This window comes from Pezoporus occidentalis, unplaced genomic scaffold (genome assembly GCF_034315485.1).
Source record: "Pezoporus occidentalis ecotype Australia unplaced genomic scaffold, CSIRO_AGI_Poc_V1 ctg196, whole genome shotgun sequence".
NCBI lineage: Eukaryota > Metazoa > Chordata > Aves > Psittaciformes > Psittacidae > Pezoporus > Pezoporus occidentalis.
Window position 1 is genome coordinate 2,200,337 of NW_026913811.1, and position 18,456 is coordinate 2,218,792.

General features: G+C 35.5%; 1 protein-coding gene across 4 annotated transcripts in view; it reads left to right on the forward strand.

Moving 5' to 3' along the window:
- SLC27A6 (solute carrier family 27 member 6) overlaps nucleotides 1–18,456 on the forward strand; it is a 43,954-nt gene that overhangs the window by 20,616 nt on the left and 4,882 nt on the right. For 2 of the 4 annotated variants that reach the window (XM_062617459.1, XM_062617457.1), the window contains 4 exons: nucleotides 7,449–7,643; nucleotides 14,362–14,452; nucleotides 16,265–16,463; nucleotides 17,093–17,190. In XM_062617459.1, coding sequence (XP_062473443.1) covers nucleotides 7,449–7,643; nucleotides 14,362–14,452; nucleotides 16,265–16,463; nucleotides 17,093–17,190 — 583 coding nt within the window. The remainder of the gene's footprint in view (nucleotides 1–7,448; nucleotides 7,644–14,361; nucleotides 14,453–16,264; nucleotides 16,464–17,092; nucleotides 17,191–18,456) is intronic. The other 2 variants (XM_062617458.1, XM_062617460.1) reach the window with 2 other exon arrangements.

Sequence of the window (18,456 nt, forward strand, 5' to 3'; positions counted from 1 at the left end):
TGAAGTGATTTACAAACAAAGGCTAGAGTCAGTTTTCTTAATCATTATGTCCTATCTTCTTCTCTCATAAGCTGTCATATGTTATGACATTTATTGCATGATGTATGATATCTTACATCAACTTGGTAAGTGCTCTATAAAACCAGAGTTTATTTCTACTTGCATTCAAAATCTGTTTCATGATTAATTATGTCATTGCTTAGAAATTTTCTTTTAATATCTGTCCTGTTTTATGCCCACATGGTGTTGAAACAATGTTATCCTTGATTTGGAGAATACTCCAGGAACAAACTTGCCCGCAAAGTTTTCAAGCTGACAATCAGGTATTCTTTATTGCGGCGCCGGGAGACACAGGGGATAGCTCCTCCTAACGTGTGTCTCCCCATTGCCACACAAGCCGTCCTTTTGCAGCCACTGGGCATACATACATATTCATGAGGCTACGTATGGATTACATCATTTTCCAGAAAGTTCCCCACATGCGTACAGCATTGTGGTGGTGGTCTCTGAGGGTCGTTTACTTCCTCTAACAATCTTCATCACTTCTGGCAGCCTTTGAAGCATGCGCAGCAGATGCTCATACCGGTTTAATTGGTTCGTTAGCACCAGAGACATAATAATCCTCCTATCCTCCTACTTATCATTTAGTTTAACTGTAGCCCATCCTGGACACCTGCGGTTCCCAGATACTCCTTATCCCTGTGTCCTGTTCTTCTAGACTGTTTTTCTTAAACTATGTGACAACTCTAACGATTTATCTTGTGAGAATTCTCAGTATGTTCTCTAGCTGTACTCTATTTTTTTCTCTATGTATCGTGCACCTCAGTAATTTTCCATTGCTACTGTTACAAAGCCATCAAACTTAACATTACTTAAATCTAATTCTAAAGGTTTCTATATTCCATTTTGTGATTTTGCACCCTCTTGTCTCATCCTTTGGCGTCAATGTCTCCTTTGGGTTACCGCAAGTGTGTCAGACCATGGATATCAGCTTTCAAGCTTTATTTTGTTAAGCTGAAGCAAGACAGTCTCTTCACTAGGTCCAGTTTGGCCATGGGATTAAGCTCTCTGAAGTGACTTTAGAAAAGATGCTTAGGGATTTATTGTGTTAAAACTCATCTTTATTAGAACAATAGTAATTTAGAGGGAGAAAACAAGTAACTCAGTACTGCTGCGATAAGCAAACAGAATAAACATTTATTTCCCTGCTGTTGACTCAAGTGTTGTGGTAAGGGATATAAGAATGGGATTTACAAATGTAGCATAGCACTGTCTTGCACCCAGAAACAGGTTGTTTCAAAGGGAGGGAATTTGATAGTCAGGTAAGGAAGGAAAAATGAATCAGCAGGCACTTCCCTACAATGCAGGTTTTACTTCACATTACATTTTATTCCCCATTAAATTTAGCTCAATTTAAGTTCAGGACTGGAAATAGGTCTTTCTCTTATCAGTAAAATGTGGAGCAGAAATTTTTCGGGTGCCTTGCAGGTTTTCAGCATAAAAATTAAACACCCTTAAAAAAGTTATGTGTCACAGTTATAGACAACCACGCCTATACCTTCCATTTGAAGCCTCTGAAAAATCTCTGTATGTCACTACAATTTTATTTACTGAGGGTATCAGGAGGAAAAAAAAACTGTGTATCCAATAAACTTTGTGTTTTGAAATTCCATGGCTACAACAACAGTATTATTTATAACAGGTGGGTTTGAAACCAGATTATAATCCCATCCATTCTATCACCTTCTGATATTTTAATGTACTGACATACCTCTCTTAGACTCCATCCATATGATGATTCTGTGTCTGCTTTCTCGTTCTTCCCACTAATAATGGTTTTTCAGGTTTTCTTCCTGGAAAAGTTTGCTGCAATATTCATAGATTCCCTTAGGAAGCATTGGTTTTCCATACCCAAAACAGCACTGAAGGCTAATTATGACGTCATTGTTAGCATGGTGGGTCAAGACTTTTCTGACTCTTTAAGAGGTCACATATCTTAAACAATTTCCTTCCATCTTCTTTTCTTACATATTCATCTTTTGGGTTAAGGCAGTGCCGTCATGCAGAAAATGTCCTGAGAGTAAAACTTTGAAACCACAGTCATGCTTCCACAAAGGGAAGCTTCCTATTGCTCACAGAATACTGTGTGCAATGTGGAGCACAAGAAATAAGATGTGCATGCTTTAATTTTATTAATTGATCTTTGGAAAGTTTTTTATTTTGGTTTGTGGGCTTCTAGGACAACTGCCAAAATTACTGGGTAGAATACAGAAAAAAAGTGACTTTTTTGTTGGCAGATACTTTCCAAGGAAATAGAAATTCAGCTAAAGAAAACATTTCCTATTAGAAGAGCTAAAGGAAGAAAACTCGTGTTAGGATCTAATCCTATTAGTTTATCAGGAGATTGATTAATAAAAGAGTAGTGAGAGTGAGATATACCAAACAGCAAACAACCAGTTCCTGAACTGGAAGGCTATGTTCTCTTCCTAGAATTCCTGTTCCTTTCTTACAGTGCATCTCTACAGCACCCTTCCTGTTTTCTTTTACCTGTATTTTTAAATTTGGGTATGTATTTTGCTCAAAAAATCTAGTTGTAATTTGTAGTTAAACATTACTGGAAAGTCCTTGTAAGCATGCGTCTTGAAGAATTTATTACATGTGTCATCGTAATTGCAGTAGGGTATCTCTCTTCTTATAGTGTCTCTACTAACTACCCGATGACCCTTTTTTCAGGGCTAATGTGTCAATAGATGAATGTAAATCCTGTGTGGTGTCCATCATATTTTATATTTAACAGGTGTTTGCATTTCTTATGCCCTGACATTAATTATAGTTTCATCAAGGCTACAACACAGGAAACATTTCATGCTACCTTTGCTTGAAGTTGCATTTGCTTCTCTCTATGTGGCTTTTCCTGCTGCAGAAGTGGTAGGAGTAGGACAATGAACCTGTTTTCTTCTATTCCTTTGAAGCAACTCAAATTTGAAGCAATTTAAAAATGAAGCAATTTAAAATTGAAGCAATTTAAAAAAGAAGTGCATTTTAACTAGCTGCAGTCATGAATCCTTCCTTCACCACTTAATATACTGTTGATGGCACTTTGAAAGGCATGTCTTTTATCAACAACTTAATCATGTAGGTAGTCCGCATAGTTTACAAAGAACACTTAAGAAGAGAAGTCTGGCATATGGAAAAATCCAGGTTTGTGGTATTTAGTGTAATAAGGCAGATCCTGACTTGTCAATTAACTACTATACAAATGAAGCAAGCATTCAAAATGGCGAAGTAGTCTGTCAGAACTGATTTATGATTTATGCAGATATTTGGTACAGGGTTCAAAGATCTAAGCAGAATAAACTGAAGAAAAGTCCAAGTGTAAGGTAATAACAGTTCTTGCTTAGTAACACTTCATAAAGGCATTGAAAAAAAATTTCAACTATATTTTTATAAATGGATAACAATTTATTTCAGCATCATCTGTAAGAGAAGAAAATAGTGTGGGAAAATCAACAGTCATTTTTAAAAAACCTTGGAAATATGTTCTAATGTTTTGTTATTCTAAAATCTGTTTCCCTAATTTTCTGTAGAGAACTATCAATCACATTCAGAAACACAAAGCCTGAACAACTTCTCAGAGGACAGGCATTGTTTGAACTTATTTGTGGTAGTTGATCAGGGCAAGGCACTGAGTCCTTCATAAGTGAGATATTGTGAGGAAATACAGCTTTTAGTGAAGAAAGTGTTAGGTACTATGCTGTTACAGCAGGCATAGAATGTGCATGCAGCCAGTCACTGCATACCAGCTCTTGCTGGGATAGCTTACTGACGTGACACAGCTTGTTCAGGAGTTGAGAATGGCACGGATAAAGCAGAGTTTGTGACAAGAGATATGTACAAGGCGATTTCTTGGAATTCCTCCTGCTCCTGTAATTCTGTCTGCTATACCACAGGGAAGCTATTTGATGAGGCATCTGAATATGGCAGAAATTCAAAGTATGACTGTTTAGTGCCATAGCTTGTTTAAAGCATATGTTCCTGCATATTTCATTTATTTTTCATCTCGTGTATTAGGGTACTCTAAATGTGCATCACTCAACCAGGTGTCTATGCTGAAACTATCATCCCTTTTCTTTCCCTTCTCTTATTTATTGCATAAGTTTTCGGCCACAATGGCCATGGATACTAACATGCCTAGAGTTGGCAGTGATCTGGACGATAATACATATGATGAACATGTAGACCTGTTAATGAAAAATATATTAAAATGGCCTAATTTTATTCACTGATTCACTTTCCATTCAAAGTTAGTTGCATGAAAAGCGAAAAGGAATTCATGTCATGTATTAGTTCTACAGATTAAGTAAAAATATGTAAACCATAGCTATATAAATTTACTCACATGTGAAACTAATGTGACATCACTGTTTAAAGTTTCTGTCATTATAATCATTCTCTTCATACCTATTAAACCTGCTAGGAAATTAAATTACATGTACTTTCCGTTCTTGCAGTTGGAAGACTGCTAAATGCATGACAGTTTTAGTGCCTTTTCCTCAGAAAGCCCTGCAGTACTCTACAGGGAGTCTTAGATCAACAATCATACAACTGTGATGGAGCTGACTAAATCACAAATACAGAAGTTGCAGTAATGCAGCATAAAAGAAATTTCGCCTTCTTTGTGAAGAAGTAAATTACTGATCTTTTTTTTAAGAAAATTTGCTCTAATTAGTTCTTGATCATATCATACACCTTTTTTGTATTTTTGCAATAGGGCTGAATGTATTAAGAGAACACTTCTCTCAATATATCAGTGAGATAGTCGTGTACTGTATTGTGGATAGGTGTTAACATTGCAAGCATAATAGAATGCTAACCTGTCAAGTTTATTCTGTGTATTTTCCACTACAGAAACAACTTGGTGCTGTAGTAATATAAACCATCCAAAATAACATGAGGAATTGAAGGTATAAATGAGGCTGTAATTGCTCTTTTGGAAAAAATAATTTAAAATCCATTTAGGCCACTTCTTCCTAGTCCATCCTAGACAGTGGCTTTGCAACAAGCAGCTATCAATGTTTTTATTTTTCTTAAAGTCTAAATTATTGAAGCAAACTTACCTGCTTATTAAATTGGTCTCTAGAGATTTTGAATGTTCCTAGCCTGATGAATGGACCACTTAATTAGTACATGTGTATATATGTATGCATGTGTCTGTCTCTTCTGTTCAATGTGGAACAAAGGATTTCTGTGAAAGAATCTCTTGTGCTGTTTTTCCTCTCTTAGAAGAGGCAGTACATTTAAATAATTCAGTGGCATCAGCAAGGGTAACTGCGGTTCACTTACTGACAGGTTGATTTCAGTTTAGTAATGAAACTGTAAGGAAGATAACCATCTTTGGAAAATTTTTAAGTTGAGCTGACTGGAATATTCTAAAGATGGTGGACAATTTTTTTGTGTGGAAGAATGAAAAAAAACAAGAAAAAGAGTTAAAAGGTTTCCTAATAAAGTTCAAAGTAGCACTCTTACAAAAAAGGAATACCTTTTGATTATTGAAAATGCATTATTTTTGAATGTGACCTTATTATTTCAGATATATGCAAATCTACACTGTTGTATTGTGATATTGCATCTGAAGTTGAAAGCTAAAAAATCAAACTTCTCCAAAAATAACATCTATGGGCAATTTTCAGCCACTTTATTCAAGGCTATGTCCCTGGTCAGTTTCATTGTACACTGTAATGAAGCACCTGCTAATAATGATTTAATATGAAAGCAGTGAAATGTGTGTTTATGTGGTTAGAAGTTACTTTTGCATCTGAACTAAGGTAGGAGAGGAGAAGGGAAAAAGGAAGAATTGGGTTGTAGAAACAGAATGGTTAGTGATGAAGGAAGGCCTGTGAGGTAGTTATGAGGTAAAATAGGATAATGCCTCAGATTGTGATCTACCAAGAGCTATGTGCATCTAGCAAAGTAGGTGAGTTCCTTGCTGAGTCATTCCAGCAAGAAGACTTAATTTCCAACAGAAAGGCTCCAAAGCTCAGTAGAGGACTTTTTATCCTTCTATGAGTTAGTGGTTTCGAAGAGGTCAGTCTTTGTGATTTAGAGAAGGAACTTAAAATTTCACTATGTTTGCGGTTTTTGTTACAGGAGTGAAAATTCGTTGTCCTCATGAAACTGAATTTGGCCAAGATGTAAGCCTCTGGGGAACACTCTTGTTTATGTAATCAGTAGAACACTGGTTTTAAATATCCCAAATATTTAAAGATTCCTGTTTCAGCCAGCTGACCAGATCTCTTCACAGAACTAGTTTGCTGTGGTATTCTGTGACATTAAAGCTGCTAAAATGGATTTTCATTACAGAGACACACCTATTTCATACTGGACTAGAGTTGGAAAGGGAAGAGGAAACTAGACTAGAAGAACAGAAAATAGGGACTATTTGCTTTCTGTATTAGATGTATGTGGACTTATATATACACACACATATAAATATATAAACAGTGTGAATATGTGCATGTATGTGCACCTATATATAGACAGGTGTTTGTATACATATGTGTAAGTGTACATAATAGAAGTATATACTGACAGTGTTGCGGTACCAGAGTGCTATGCAGTTCTAAAGGTATATGGTAACATACCTTTATTTATTTTGCACTGTCTCACTTCTAGGGCATTCTGTATTGCCACTTCTTGCAATGATTAAAAAGGGAGCCTAATTTTCAAACACGTGAAATTAAAATCAAACCAAACCAACAATTTAGATTTTTTGCCTTCTGATACTTCAGCTGAAATCTGATTGTATTTTAAAGGTGCTCCATGCAATCTCAAGGTTTGGGAACGCATTCATAAAATTAGAGAGCCTCATTGAACTGGATGAACATGTACAATTGTGTTTCTTGTAATAAAACATGGAAGTTTACAACAGTAACTCAAGATCACCAAGAAATAACGTATTCCAAGTTACACAGAACAAAGCCTTGCAAGTCTTAATATTGAAAGAAATACAGAAGATGACTCATATACAGTGTGTGGGAAGGAACAGATATTACAAGTGTGTGAAATCTGAACACACAAGAAAGTAATCATAAATCTCTGCTGACTTCAATCCCTTGACAGAAATAACATCTCTGTTCTTCCCAGTTTTCTGATTCCTCTGAGTGGAAACAGAATGAGACGAAGCAACTTTAAAAACATGGAAGCATTTATATAAATTAATGCAGCCATTATTCAAGAAATTATTTGCTTGGTCAACAAGATAATAGGGGGTTTATTACAGTTTGCTACATTGTAGCTGTTGGTGAGCTATGGCAGCCTTCCTTAACTTCTTGATTGGTTTTTGTTGTTGTTTATACTTGGTGTATTTAAAGAAGGTACATGCAACGATCAAATGAAGTTACCAGTATATTGTATTTTAAATTATGTTTTCTTTTTTTTCTTTTTAACAGAAGGAAGGAGAAAAAAATCACAAAGTTCGATTAGCAGTTGGAAATGGAGTAAGAAATGATGTATGGAGGGATTTTAAAAACAGATTTGGTTCTGTTAAGATTTGTGAGTTTTATGGTGCTACTGAAGGAAATATTTGTTTCATGAATCACACAGAAAAAATTGGATCTGTTGGACGCACCAATTTCTTTTATAAGGTGACTATTGATTTACATTTTACTTTGATAAAGGTAAAATATTTCTCAGTTTGACCACAGGACTTGGTCTGTGCAACCAAATGGAGTTGCAGTAATAAGTCCAAAGTAAATTTTCTGACTTAATTACCCTCTGTAAAATCTTGGTTGCCAAAATACTGCAGATTAGTACTTAGCACCCAACCCAGTTACACTTTCAGCAGTAACAGTTTTTTCTTAAGGTTCAAGAGGCAAAAAGCCTTGCTCTTCTGACTATCTTTAGTAGGTTCCAAGTATCATTTCAAATCTCTGTATTAAAGGATGAAAGAGGAAGTTGGATTTGTTTTAATATGTAAGAACTCATTAGCTGCAAAATAAACACATAAGTATTCCTCCTGAGTTAGTGTTCTGCGGATCATATTTAGAGTAGTTTTCAAAAAACGTATTTATTATGAATATTACTATGTAAATATTTGGCATGGGAATTAATAGTTAAAATAACATACAGACAGACACAATGAGATATTTTATATGCAAGTGCAATTAAACATCAACTCAAACAACATCTAGTCTATATCATTTTTCAGAAATTCCAAAGGTAACATAATACAAATATAATCATTGTTGAGTAATTGTGACAGACAATACTTGCCAAGGATATTAATTTAAAAATCTAACCCCATTTATCTACCAAATCTGCTATATTTATTTGGTTTGTTCTAGGTTATTAAAACTAGAAAAAGCACGGATTTCTTTCAGTACTTATTCAATAGCCTCTGATGCGTTTTTCATCAGCTTTGACAATGGGAGTTACATGTCTTGGAGAAAAGGAATACATAGTCTTTATGTCACATACCGTGGCTTTTCCTTCATCCTTCTGGGTAAATGAAGAACTTATTTCAGCTTGAAATTCATAGATAGATTTTTCCCTTTGGGTGCTATTAATACCATCTCTTAAATGGTTTAAGAATTCAGCAAGTAACATGTATCCCAAGCCTTAGCTAATAATATGCAAGATTTAGAAAGGTTTTCTAGCAAGGAAACTCAGTATTCAACATTATGTTGTTATTTACACCAATTTTTACTTGTGTTGAAATAAATAGGACTAAATGCATTGCCTAGAATTTGCAAATTAAATGATATATATATACATCTGTCTATACTGAGGTACCTGTCTACATATACAAATCCTGCTGACTTAAGTGGCATCTGTGGTCCTGAGAACTAATAGTAAAACGTCCTGACAAAACTTTTTTTCAGAGAATGGTGTAAAAATACTCAGAGGTATCTTCTTATGACATGCAAATCGTTTTCTAGGTAGCATATGTTCCAGGGTCATCATCCCATTACAATGACTGCAGACTAGTTTGCAACTCAGGGCCAGAGGAATTCTTCACTTCTGGGACAGGAAGCTAGACTGGAGGGAGGAGCTTGGAAACACTCAGGAAAACACTGAAAAAGCTAGTGTGTTTTTAAGAAACTGTTGAGAGCTCAGGAATTTAAGCAGACTGACTCTGCTTATTCTCTGGTCTACATGACTTACACTCTGTAGTATGCACAGTGGACGTCAAGTGCTGATGTCTAGAATGCTAGAGATCCACTACAGAAAATGAGGGATCTGGAATTTACATAGTAGTAGGTGAATCAGGAACCTTAGAACGGATGTTGATTTTTGTTTCAGACTTTTATAACCATGCTTTAATTATTTTAAAACTTCTTTGTTTTTTTAATTAAATGTCATCAAATGCTACCTTTGTTCCAAACCTGAGTAAAATTTTTTCAATATTTCAGAACTTTTGATTGTGTTATGACATAATTCATTAACCTTTTGGAAATATCATGTAAAGGTTACAGCAGATAAAGGTTTAGACTTCAAATTACCTATTTATTGATTTAAGTATCTCTATTTTTAATCAAGTAATGTTGGGGTTTTGCATGTATTAATAGGGGCACTTCATATGTCAATAGCGTATGTTGTTTGTGTTTCCAAAAGGAAGGGTGTCTTTTTGCACATGCAACATGTTACTTTTTCCTCTTTAATGGTGGGGCTTATGATTTGAGTCAGTCACTGCAGATTAGGAGTAAAAATAGCTCATGCAAACTGCAGTTAAAAATAAATGTAGTTGTAACTGAATACTTGATCTCACTAGACATCTTTTCTATATTATCTATACTATTCCAAGTTGGAACTGTTGTAATCTATGGAAACAACAGTATAGTCTGCTAAAATAGTTATGGGTCATCCCCTTGTTTACTCAGTGTGAATATGGAAAAGCCATAATATGGAAAGAACTAGAAAAAAACATTCATTGCATTTGGTTTCATTTGAAATCAGTTTTATTATGCCTTTTTCTACAGTTTCTTTTCCCTAGTAAGACTTTGGTTATTTCCATAATTTTTCTTACAAGGAGAGTGCCCAAAGCAAGTTATTTGTGAGCAGGTTCAGTATTTAGCTACTGTCATTCTCCGGGGGACCTGAGTTGTGTTGGATCCCAGCCTTTCCCCCAGGGTATATATATTTGGCATTGTATGACTGTAGAGTTTGAGAAGGAAGAGAATGAAGGTTGTCATGGAAAACCAGGTTCGATGCAGAGACAAACTACTTTGCCTTGATTACATGAACATAATATGTTTAGCCAGGTCAGTGGGTGGATTATATGACCTATTTTATGGGGGAATACAACTGCCCCAAATCTCTTCTAAATCAAGGAAATTTCAGACTACTTTATTCTTACTACAGGCATTTGTTGTGGGTTATTTAAAAATATTTTAAAGGTTGAAGATTATTAATGCATTATCAGGGGTAGTTACTGTGCTTGTTTTACTTCAATCTGAAAGACATCTGCTGGACTTCTAGCAATATGTAAAGGAGAGCAGCTTTATTTCTAATTTGCTGAATCATAAATGATCTGAAATTGGAAAGCGAGACTTTCTTCTGCTGGAAAACAGAGAATGGCAGAGACAAGGCACAGCCATCCAGTGCCTGTGGTTTTTTTGTTTGCGGGTTTTGTGTTTTTTTTTTGGTTTTGGTTGGGTGGTTGGTTGGTTGGTTGGTTGGTTGTTGTTTTTGCTTCTTCAAACAAATGCTCCAACAACTTCTGAAGCATTATTCTCTTAACACATGGGATAATATGAGGATACCCTTAGATGTATTCTTTATGTTTGGGAGACATATTCTCTATGTTAGGGATTTACCTAACACCTATTTCTTAAACTGGGAATAGAGAGAGAATTGAGAAAGAGAAGAGGCCTCTATGTTCATATACATGATACAGTGAAGGAGAAGGAAGTAACTTACTCTCTTTCTGTTGGCATAATTGCACAGTTGAAATGAAATAAATGCAGTATAAAACCCCATATAGACATTTACCGAGAGTATAATGGGAATAATAGTAGGTAGGTTTAAAGCATAGTATTTTTAGCAGGGTAAAAAGAAAAGGAAGGCATTTCTGCTCTATGTGATGCCAATGGCAGTTTCTAAAGGTGAAATGCAGCCAAAAGTTACAGCTTTAAATGAGAAATTAAACTCTTAGAATGAGCAAAGTAACTTTTCTGTCAGTAACTACCAAGGGCTGGGGACAAATACTTGTGAGAAATATTAAGGTTCTACAGAACACATTTACTTTCATATATTGGAAGATACAAGGTAATGGGAAGAAAGAGATGAAAGTTACAACAGTTGCCAGACATCCAAGAAGCCACTGTGTGTGAGATGTTAACTCAAAGGAGTGCTCTTGTTTGCATTTGTGTATTTTTACACTATACTCTTCATGTAAGAGGCATTGGTTCATGTGCTTGGAAGCATCACTGTGCTATATGAATAAATCCTTCAATAAGGATGTTCATACAGAGTCAATGAATGGAAAAGTAAAAGCCTCTGAATAGCTTTTTAGCTGGCTTTACGCAGAAAATAATGGTAGATTCACATAGTAATATATTACTGTATTTACATCTGGTATACATATGTATATAGTTACTGATTGATTTTATTAAAATTTTATTATATAAGACATACATTATGTGTATTTATACAAATGTGATATGGCAAAAAATCTGTAAGACTCTCAGTCATGTCTATCAAATATATATATAAATCTCTTTCTGACCCTAAAATAAATTCTGAGTGATGGCAGAGAACATGCCATGGGAGAGTGGGACTAGTGCGATACAGTGAAGCTTGTAAGAAGGGCTAAAAATAACCCATGGCAAGTACACCTGAAAAAACAGCATGTAAAAAAAATTCCAATCTGTATTTATAAATGTATTTTTTCATTATTTTAAGTATCCCAACTATTACAAGAGTCTAAATCTCTCTTACTCATAACTGTATGGATCAAAACCAGCTTTAAGCTGAGAAATGTTTAAATCTTATAACAGATCATAAATTATTTCAACATATATAATATTTTGTCTTTTACACAGCAATGCAGAATTAGTGTTACACACTTTTTTCATGTAGTCATAGAATTTAAGTGGCGTAAGAGATACTTTTTGGTTTAAAGGTAAATAAGTTAGATTTACGATCCTGGAAAACTGGATTCACAGGAAAAACATTGGAATGTCCTAATCCAAGCAATGGAAACTCTTAAGTTCATTGGCCAAGGAAAATGAGTGTTGTTTCTGCTTCTTTGACTGGTTTTGAACTAAAATACTCTAAGGTACTTCAACTGTATTCTAGGGTATTTTATTATAGTATGTGATGATTCAGTTAGTATCAAGCATGACTTTTAAAAGTATTTTCCTTGGTTTTGTTTACTTTGGCAAACAAAACAACTGTACAGAGGACATATACTTCTATTCTTTAAAGCATAAGAATGTATTATAAATATATTTTAAAAGCTTTTGTAAGATATGATGAAAGTATACTCCAGAATTATTTTTTTCCTTGCATTTCACTTTTTTAAGATGCTTAGAATTGTTACATGTAACACTTTGTTTTGGAAACAGATGTTCTCCCACAGAATTCAACAATATTTGTCTCTAAAATGATTAAATGCAAAGTGATAGCTTGTGATCTTTGTCGTCTGATGAAGGGTCTGTAAGCATTCACTGTAAGTGGAAACTTTAGGAATTTCAGAGTTATTTTGAAAATAATATTTAACCTCAAATATTTCCAATTAAAAAAAAAAAAAGGCATATAGGGGTGGGATGCTGTTGCTAGGTAACATGCAGGTAGCATAGTAATAGACAATAACGTCGCAGGTTAGTTCATTTTAAGTTTCAGCTGCATAAATGATGTTTTTTGTTTGATACATTTACATGGTGCTTTAGGGAGTAAATTAATCATTAATTGATTTTGCATGCTATGACCATGTTCCTTTGGTCAAGTATTAAGAATATCTTTTTGTTTCAGACTTATGATAAAAGGAAGACACATTAAAAAGATTTGGTTAAATAAGTTTGTTCATATGAAGCTGATATTGTGTGCTTGATGTTCGATTCAAGTTGCTATTTATTCAGACTTCCTTGAAAACAAAATTATGTGATATAGCTTCAGCAACATTTCAAATTAAGATAAAATAATGAGGCAACTCTTCACCCAAATTAGCTGCAGGAAAGCAAAGAGGTTTATGTTTTAGCATCCTATCCTTCACTCATGTTCCTATCACCATCCTCAAATTATATCACATTTCTTTATTGTGAGGAACGCAGGTGCATATTTATGTTTTTAAAACTGTTTTCTCTGATTTCCAGGATTTCTCCAGGAGAAGGTAATTGTATACTCTTGGTTTGACTTGTTGTTAAATAGATTGCTGATACACTTCTTTTTTAAAAAGGAAATCAGAATCCCAAACTGGGCAAACTGAAACCTCTGGATGGTAACTGCAAACAGAGTGGTCCATGTAGAATCAGGCATATGATACCTGTCAGTGTCTTTCAAAGGTCTTATCTGGATTTATATCACAGTAGAAAAATGAAGTGAAATAAGATTCACATCCTGTGTCGGAGAAAAACAGTATTGCAATTTCTAGTGTTGATAAGAGTATATTTCCCTCTCCTTCAGCTTCCTCAGAGCCACATTCTTGCTGATCCATATACAAGAGGAAGGTTAGTTGTAAAACATGACCAGGGAGTCAGTTAGATTAGCAGTGTCAGCACTCAAGTGTTCACAATATTTCAGAAGAATGTAGAACTAGCCCTGATGTAACTGTGGAACATGCACAGCTACATGACCATGTCAAATAGCATGGGAATATCTATCCTTCTGTTGATGTTCGTGATAAGACTTCCCACCATACACCAGCCTGAGAAACCTTGAGGGAAGAACTGAGGATAGGTAAGCAAGAGTAATGCCCAGCAGTAAGCATATTTCCCTTTGTAAGGAGATTTAGGTCTTTACTTTGCCAGTTGTTTTATGTGCCAGAATACCCCAAGAATACTTTTCATATCAGGTACCACCGTTAAATGTCAGTTAAATTCCAGGTATGCTTCTATTATCCTGATTCGTGTACACTTTTCTACTGATAGGTGGATCCCATAAATTACTCTTAAAAAAAATAACAAAATTACAGTTCTATGTCTTTTTGAAAGTTACAATATCATAAAATTCTTTGATGTTGCTTAACTCCAGAAAATGGTGTAAGTTTACGTACAGAGTGTTTTCAGTTTTAAATGAAACTACATTCTGTGTTTAGATGAGAAAGACTGGGGTAAAAGTTTCCTTGCTTATAGCTGCTGCCACCAGATGTCACTGTGTAGATGAATAACGGACGACCCTTTTTTTCCCCCCCCCCTCTCTTAGCTCTTTTTCCCATTTGATTTGATCAAGTACGATTTCCAAAAAGATGAACCAATCAGAAATAAGCATGGTTGGTGTGAAAAAGTTAAGAAAGGTAAGTATGTATTTTAATAGGATATAACAGCCTTTAATTGAAATACAAGTACTTCAGGTAATTTTTTTTAAGGAACCCTCTTATTGTGTTACTGTCCTCTGCCAACATCAACTATTAGTCTTTGCTCTGACAAAAGCAATGTGATTTTGGTCTAAGATAGAACACTATTAAGCATTCTAGTGCTAATGTGATTTTGGTCTAGGATAGAACACTATTAAACATTCTAGTGCTGACACCAGAAGAATTTAGGAGATCCTAGAATATATTAACAGAAGAGCAGCATTCAAAAGTGGTGTGGTATTATCTCTGAATATGTAGATAATGACATCTCTCATTTTTAAGGGGAGTTAACATAGTGAGATGTTTGCTTCAGAGTTCTGTGAGAAAGACTGGTCAATTAAATCAATGCTTTTTGGTGAGAAATTAAGTGTTCCTAACTAAACCAAGTTGATTAAGCTTATATTTGTTTGGGCTTTTTTAAGAGATTTTTTTTGTTGTTTTGCTTGATTATAGTCTGCTCTCAAAATACCTATCAAACATCTAGTATCTCTTGATTATACTGATTTCCAAAGTGTTTATCAGATACTGAAGCATCTCTGTTGTACTGTGGGAAAGTAGCTGTAATTAATGCCTGGAAGCTGAAGCAAGAAAAACTCATACTAAAGGTCAGGCAGACAACTTTAACAGGGAGATGAAGCATATTTTTCAAAAGAGTTAAGAGATTCTCTAATAGGTCTTAATCAAAGATGGACACTTTCAGGAAAAAATGGTCCCCAAAACATGAATTTTAAATAGGAAATTTTTATAAGGAAAATTATCTGTAGGGATGACGGACTAGCCTGTGAGGGGAACACATTCTCTAATTAGACAGCTGGTCTAATTTTCCAATTATACCAATCAGCACCAGTGCCCTTTATCTTCAGAGCATCATAGCTGCAGTGACACTACCAGTGAACTAAATGCTTTCATCTTAAACACTACCGATTTATGGGAAAAAGGCACATATTCTTTTATGAGGAGGCAGTCTTAAAGTAGAAATTCTGCATACCTTTGCATGCTTTTTTATTTTTACATGTTTTCATATTTACAATTTTTGTTTCTGATACAAAGAAACATAAGTCTTCAACTTCATTGTTCAGAATGTGCTTCCAAAAAGGTATGAAGTTTGTACTATTCCACTTTCAGCAAACTAATACCCAGATACTCTACATCCATGACAGGATAATTCTAGCCCCATCTATCCCTATTTTTGAGAAAAACAATTAAGACTATTATATTTTACTCTAAGAAGAAAGCAATGAGGCTGTATCACATCAATGAAAGGTCTTAAGGCTTGCTCTCAGAACTTCAGAAAGGAGACTACCCAGGGATATAATGCCTGAGTTGAATACCTGTTTTTGTTTTTTTCAGTAGGATGAAGTTTAGACTCAGCACTCCAAATTCAGTAAGGTTTGGGGAGTGGGACGTAATATTAATATGAAGGGTGTACTTTGAGAGGTTAGTAAACCTACTAGTGAACTTATAATTGATAGATGACATTTCTGGGAGAACAAGGATGGGTCATCAGGAAGAAATATAGAAGACTAGGAATTTGAGTAGACAATATGGTAGTGTGTCTGTATGGTCCCTTTGCATGTAGAGGTGACCACAGGAACTGTAAAGCAGTAGAAACAGTTGTTATTTTTGGGTCTTATCTACGGAATCCTGGTTCCTGGTCTTGTAAAATCATGAGTACCAAATTAATATTAATGTAAAGTACAGGAAATGTGCAATGATATCCCAGGTTTACATTCTTTCAACTTCTCTGTATAGGTGAGGCCGGTCTTCTCATTTCGAAAGTCAATGCAAAGAACCCCTTCTTTGGATATGCTGGCAATAAGAGACACACAGAAAAGAAATTACTCTGTGAGGTATTTAAGAAGGGAGATCTTTATTTTAATACTGGAGATCTAATGGTTCAAGATCATGAGAATTTTCTTTATTTTTGGGACAGAATTGGAGATACCTTCAGGTATAATCATTGTTTATTTTCACATTTCTTCACTTAAAAAAAAAAATGGACATGCAGAATATAATAATACTGTTCTATTTGTTTTCAGCCTGAAGTGTTCAGTTTATTACTATTATGATGTAGCTTGTAATGATCTTATAGGGATATTAGGGGCTTAATTTTTAAAAAAGTGTTCCTGTAGAGCTGGATAGCTTATTTCCAGAATGTTTTGTAGGAATTAACTCTTTGAACAGTCTTTCCAATCAGCATAGTAACAAGTGATGGTTTTGCAGTGATCAAGGAAGTTGGATACTGAAGTGGAAAAAAAATATCAAATACTGAAGACTGGTGACATCTTATGTGTTTAGACACACATCAAAATTTTGAAAACCATTATATCAGAATATGATCAATGAAAACCATTATATCAGAATATGATCAGCTTTCATTAGTAATAGCTAATATCCTGTATCATTTGAATTACAAGTCTTTTGGTGGTCAGATAAACAGAAAACAGTGTGATAAGTGAGAACAAATTTGAGATGTTGTTAGTCTGAAAGGAATGGAGTTCCTACTAAAGGTAATGTTTTTTTCAAGAAGAGGTGTCCGTAAGTTTTCATGGGGCTAAATTTTTTTCTAATGTGTTTTAGATGGAAAGGGGAGAATGTTGCAACTACAGAAGTTTCCGATGTCATTGTAATGTTGGACTTCGTACAAGAAGCAAATGTGTATGGTGTATCTGTGCCAGGTAAAAGCTTTAGCTGTATGTTTTCATTCCCCTGCATTACTTGTTAACCCTCATAACTTTTTTATTTCATGTTTTAAATCTAACAAAAATATACATAGAGACACTGAAAATGGCCACACGCAGAGCTGTGGTCAATGGCTCAATGCCCAGCTGGAGACCAGTAATGAGTGGTGTCCCACAGGGATTGGTGTTGGGACCAGCTTTGTTCAACATCTTTGTTGCTGACATGGACAGTGGGATTGAGTGCGCCCTCAGCAAGTTTGCCGATGACAGCAAGCTGTGTGGTTCAGTTGATGCACTGGAGGGAAGGAATGGCATCCAGAGGGACCTTGACACGCTTGTGAGGTGGGCTGATGCCAACCTCATGAAGTTTAACCATGCCACGTGCAAGGTCCTACACCTGGGTCAGAGCAATCCCAGGCACAGCTACAGGTTGGGCAGAGAAGAGATTCGGAGCAGCCCTGCGGAGAAGGACTTGGGGGTGTCGGTCGATGAGAAAATGAACATGAGCAGGCAGTGTGGAGACCTCATAGCAGCCTTCCAGTATCTGAAGGGGGGCTATAGGGATGCTGGGGAGGGACTCTTCATTAGGGACTGTAGTGACAGGACAAGGGGTAATGGGTTAAAAACTAAATAGAGGAAGTTTAGATTAGATATAAGGAAGAAGGTCTTTCCTGTTAGGGTGGTGAGGCACTAGCATGGTTTGCCCAGGGAGGCTGTGAATGCTCCATCCCTAGCAGTGCCCAAGGCCAGGTTGGATGAAGCCTTGGATGGCGTGGTTTAGTGTGAGGTGTCCCTTCCCATGGCAGGGGGGTTGGAACTAGATGATCTTAAGGTCCTTTCTAACCCTAACTATTCTATGATCCTGTGATTCTATGAAAATACCACCAGATTGTGAAGGAGCCAATGAATCATGCATTTTTATGTGCATGCAGTAATGTGTCTTTTTTTAAAGTAATCTTACATGAATATGAGAAGACGTGGAGATGTGGTGCCTGGGGACATGGTTTAGTGGTGAACTCGCCGGTGCTGGGTTAATGGTTGGACTCAATGATCTTAAACGTCTTTCCAGCCCAAGAAATTCTATAGTTACATAATGTAAATTAAAGATTTATTAAATTCACAACCATGGAAAATCCACACATCCATGTGTCAAAATAAAATGTCAACAAGGTAAAAGTTGTAGGCAAAGTAACTGTAAGGGAAAGTGTATGATGACATTCTTCTGTATTATTTTACCTTCCACTTACCCTCATAAAACATCTA